The sequence below is a fragment of the Cephus cinctus genome, unplaced genomic scaffold, assembly GCF_000341935.2.
Source record: "Cephus cinctus unplaced genomic scaffold, Ccin1 Ccin1_scaffold0715, whole genome shotgun sequence".
Taxonomy (NCBI): Eukaryota; Metazoa; Arthropoda; class Insecta; order Hymenoptera; family Cephidae; genus Cephus; species Cephus cinctus.
This window is the reverse complement of record NW_014333334.1, coordinates 140,319-145,524: the sequence shown is the minus strand read 5'-3', so window position 1 is coordinate 145,524 and position 5,206 is coordinate 140,319. Positions and strand designations below refer to the sequence as shown.

At 48.3% G+C, this 5,206-nt stretch overlaps 1 protein-coding gene across 12 annotated transcripts in view; it reads left to right on the top strand.

Annotated features, from left to right (window-relative positions):
- The window catches only part of LOC107270247, an 85,436-nt gene that overhangs the window by 26,234 nt on the left and 53,996 nt on the right, over positions 1 to 5,206 (top strand). For 11 of the 12 annotated variants that reach the window (XR_003060482.1, XM_025087661.1, XM_015745092.2 and 8 more), the window contains one exon: positions 3,969 to 4,017. Coding sequence is in view for 11 of the 12 variants with exons in the window: in XM_025087663.1 (XP_024943431.1) it covers positions 3,969 to 4,017 (49 nt within the window). In the remaining variant the exon portion in view is untranslated. Of the gene's footprint in view, positions 1 to 17; positions 1,002 to 3,968; positions 4,018 to 5,206 lie in introns of those variants that run through there. The other variant, XM_015745090.2, reaches the window with a different exon arrangement.

Below are 5,206 nucleotides of genomic sequence, written 5' to 3'. Positions count from 1 at the left end.
CCTGTGTCATTCGTTAGCGTCGCCCCGTAGACTCGATGCTGATACCAGTTTCACGCGCGTGTTTGCCAGGGGAGGAAGAGGCCGAAATATGTGTCTGATTGTCGAGGGTCGAGGGGTTGAGGGTGGCGTGCAAGTGGCCGCCGGAGGAGGGTTGGCCGCCCTGGTCGGGGAAAACCTAAATAAATGAGAAATTGCTTTCGTTTGAAAATGAAACATTGAAATATTCACGTGAAAGCCGAGGGGCATCCCTTAAACCAACCACCCCCCGCGCCTTGCTCTCGTCCCTGCAATCTTGTGCCATGCCGCAGTAAATTTATCTCGTGAGCCCCGAGGTTTGCCATTAAAAATGCAACCCCGTACTTTGCGGCTACGCGAGAACTTGAATACAGGTTAATCAGCGGTGACGCGCAGTAATTAAACACGGGACCTGATTACCGTCAACGTGAGTGCATCGTGTGCATCGTGTGCATCGTGTGCATCCCAGCCCTATTCTCCAGAGGAATAACAGGGACCTCTGTACGAGGAGAATCAGATAGATGGAAGAAAAATGGAGAAACGTGAACCCCTCGGGAGGCTGGTTGTACATAATGTATCCTGGCTAGCAACCCATGGGGGTCCTACCCTTGAAATTTGCCAGAGACAAACCGGAAACCCTCTCAGAGTCCTGGCGCTCAAGGACTCGACGAAAAAGAAGGAAACCCCTGCGCTTGCAGTATTTACATGAGCATCAGGCGCAGCTGTCGTTCATCAATAAGTTTCTCGAAGCCGCGTGGATGCTGGAGGCGTTCGTGAATCTATCAAAAATTGACAAAAATTGATGAAGCTACTGTCGAGGAAAATTGTAGGAAGAAACGATAGTGCATCGGATGATTGTGAGGTGCGGTGTTTCCCGATGTTTCCGGTGATGCTACCGTGTACCGACACGCGCGGATTTTCGGCTAGTTGAAGGTGGAAAAGAAGAAGAGAAAGATGTTTACCTGCCTGTGGAATTTCTTGGACTGGTAAGGAATCTCGATAAATGATTGAGTCGAGTGAGAATTGGCTTTTATCAAGATAAGCCTGTTAATTCATTTCCCGTGTCGACGAGCCGAATGATCGATGACCCCGCGTGCACCCGGTATAACAGCCAACGATTTTCACAGTCGTTGCTCATAATTTACGTGGAATTCTATTATCTCCTGGGAGTATCCCCGTAAACTCTTTAGCTAGCTTCCCCCCCCCCGTCCAACCCCCTAACGAACTTTCCCTAATTTAATTGATAGGCTCATTTTTTGTTTGCTTTCTGGAGGGGCGTGGGGAATCGGTTACACTCGATCGATCGATCAGTTTTTCCGATTGACTTTTTTTTTTATTTACACGTGGCAACTACTCGCTTCCGGTCTTGTCTATAGACCGAGGCTCCGAGAGCTGTGAACTTTTTACTTTAAACAGAAAAATGTGGCAAGCTCCACTTTAAGGCGGAACTTTATTATTATTATTCTCCCTTTTTTGTACTTTTATCTTTTCCCCGGTGTCGCTCCGTGCCGACGCGAGTCCTGAAATGAAGACTCCTCTTAAAGCCGGCTGCGTGTAAAGTCTGATTAAATCCGGAATCATCTCTTTGATGAGGATGGAGCTTTAAAATTCACCCTCTAACATTTCCTAACGTGTAAGCGACGAATTCCGTGAAATCGAGCGTGTCAGATTCTTTTTCTTTTTTCTCCTTTTTTTTTCTCATTTTTCCTTCGACATTTCTCTTCGAAACCTCTTTTTTAGTTTTCCAACCGAGACGCCTCGAGACGCCTCGAGACGCCTCGAGACGCCTGCCATCCCTTGGAAGCTTTTTCTTCTCCTAGAATCATCCGTTGACCCTTCGAATTTTCTTATACTCAAATTTCGAAAAGAGGGTAGTGACTGTTGACCCGGAGAGATGTTATCCCCATAATAGGGGGACGAGAGGGACGATATTTTCTGCGGATAATTTGTATAGGGATTTCGAATACATTAGTACCCTTACGCTCTGCTAGGTTAATCGCGATGCACGAGGGGGGCGAGGAGGGCTGGTGTGTGCCTTACTAAGACTACAGGGTTCCTTAACATATTTCTTGGAGAAAATTCATTTGTGCCTCCCTGTGTGACCATTGCTCCCCCAGCATCCGCGTCTCCCTTGCTCCCATGACTGCTGGTTTGTTTCGCGTCCTGGACTGCGTGCTTGGTGGGATGCTGCTTTAGTCTGAAATTGCTGCTGGACCGATCGGTCGACAGCCGCTTGAACATCCTTAGATACCGAAAGGTGGACACAGAATTCTCGGTCCTCGCGCTGAGCCAACCTCGTCTTCGAATCACGTACGATTCATTAGGGCATCAGAGCTTTATCACGCATGGGACTCGTTTCTTTGCCGAGGACGAAATTTCCTGCAGGGGTCGACATTTCTACGCGTACAGTTGGGATTACTTGTATAAATATTTATGGGAACTATCGGCGAGGATTTTCCATGGACCGTTCTACCCTCCCCTCCATTCTCTCTCACGCGCCGGAAGAGCTGATAACGCAGACTGGATACGCCAGGCACATCCGGTGCGCCTGCACGATGGACGCATCGGTCCATCCTGTTTTACTTTTCAGGCGCCTTCCGAGCTCCTCGAAGCGTCATTAGACGTGAGTTTCCCGATAGTTGCTGATAGGAGGCCTCGGGGTTAGCCTCCCGGACTTCCGGAAACTGCTTTCCCGGCGAGTTGCGCTGCCAATTATACTGCCGGAGCCCCGGCACTCGGAGTTGCGGGACTTCTTCGATGGTCTTTTTCAATGCCCATTCCGCTTGTCCGATCTTTCACTCGGAAATTCCGGAGTTACTTCTCCGGTCCCGTTTCTTGGTACGGGGGGAGAGAGAAAAAAAAAATGTAATTCCGTTCCGCGCGGCGAACTCGGTGCTCCTATTGCTGAGAGGATCCGCGGGACGGCGCAGTTCGAAACGAACGATAACGACCACGCGAAGCCCCGCATTGCCCGGCTGATCGAATTACCTGCTTCCTGCTATGGTGCGGTGTTACTTTGCAATCATTATCCAGGCGCCTCCACCCGCCCCCCCCCAATCTTATTTGAATTTTCACTCAACAGTCGATTCGTTTCTTCGATACGCGATTATCGAGATGTCGGATCCCGTCGGCAATTATTCGATCTTCCCTGAGGTGCACCTGAACGTAAGCACATCGTGCAGTATATTGAAAACGAGAGTGGTTCAGCCGAGGCGATGGATTTCAGGCACGTGAATCTCGATAAGCTCTTTTAATAATTGAAGAATAATAATACACAGCCAGCACGGGAATAGGATAAGGATAGATAGGACGTACGCGGAGATTCCGTAGACACGTAGGGTCATACGCGAAGTCTCGGTGCTCCATATATCATTCGTTAAGAAAATTTAATTTCTCTCGAGCCGCCACCCTCGGTCGCACTGTCGTCGTCATTCGATTCGCTCTGAATTTCAATATTATCGAGCAGTGAGAATTATTCCTGCCTCAATTCTCCAGCCTCTTGCTCTATCTGTCATTTAATTGTCACGTTAAAAGCCGATTTCTTTGGCAGAGCCTGTAAAGGGATTCGCAGGAGCTTTAAAGTCGCGTAAAGCGCTTGCGCTCGCGTCAAGTGCCAAGTGCCAAGTGTCAAGTGCCAAGTGGCAGTGGCAGTGGGTGGGTGGGTGGTCCTTATCGTTAATCGTACGCGCAACGTAACGAACGTAACGAACGTAACCAACGGGCACAATTCTCTCGGGGAAGCAATTGCCGCTAATCGGTCTGGAAACTCGTTTCCTGGCCGTCTACCATCTACACGTATCTATACGTAATACTTATCGATCGAAACTGCCACAGGACGCGTTGGCCTTTGATGTCTTACCGATACTTGGGGAGATCGGTAGAGACTTGGCGAGTTATTTGCTCTCTATAGCGATTCACTGCAAATGCTAACTAGAACGTTTTTTCTATTTCAGGCTCGAGCAGCCGGTGACCAGCTCAACTCCCGGTATGGACGGTAAGAAGGTAAGAATTTTCAAAATCAAACTCGGACTTTTACTTTAATCTAGCAGGAATTTTCTTAGCGTAAATTGGATTTACGGCGAGAAACACGGAGCTCCGATACATGAACGTTGGCTCGCGCGAGCTTTCATATTTCAAAGCTTATTGCGACTCTGTGGCTCCGAATTGAGATTCTCTCTCTCTCTCTCTCTCTCTCTCTCTCTCTCTCTCTCCCCCCTCTAGGCGTCTGGTTCTCCAGTTCCTCGTTTCCGCAGTCCATACAGTCTTTTACACGATTAATCCTCTTTTTATCCTCCTCACGCCCTAACCGCGTTCCACCTTCGTTCACATTTTATCCCAACGATCCTCGTAGACTTTGGCTCTCTTGCCAGGATTACCGAAGCAACTAAGACTTATGGCTTTAATTATAGAGTTAGTAGGATTCCCAAAGTTTTTTCTGATATCCGATTTTAAATTTCGCTTAATCCTTTTAATGCCTTTCGGAATCTGCGCCAAAGGTACAGTCCGTAGAGACGAAATCGTCAGGCTATTTTCATCCCAGAAAATTTGTCCGAAGTTTTCAAGGTACGTGCAACTGATCCCGTAATTAGGATCTCGTTAAAGAAATTCAAGAGCGAAGCTCCTTCCTATAATGTTTCTTGATTTCTATTCAATTCGGGCCTCCAGCTTCCTGTGTTTCCCGCGCAGACTCCGTGCCTGAGATACGTGCTACAGAAACGGGCAAAGTCGGTAGGAGCCGTAAAATTCCGAGAGACACCTTACGGAATCATTTTTCTTCTGTCTCCGAACCGGAAACCATCATCCCAAAGCAGAGACACTCTCGCTGGATATGGGGAAATGTCGAAGGTCCTGTGCTGGGATGAGAATGATCGGGAAACAGCGGCATTATCCTTGACGGACCATCGTCATTTTTTAACGAACAGTCACAGGTGCGAGACTTATTTATCTTAGGTAATCTTCTACTTTATTCAAATTGGCCGCGAATTCACCAACAGCCGATTCGCAATTCCTCTCTCTCTTTCTCCACGTAGTTCGCTGCCCTCGTCCTCCTTCCTCTCGTTTCCTGATAATGTCTCGTCGATTACGTAAAATGGCCTTAAAGTAGAAGCGAACGGTAGTTTGGTCGTGTGTAGCAATATCTAAGGGTCCCCTTGGCTCTTGCCACGTGCTCTCTCCCTGCTCCCCCCCCCCC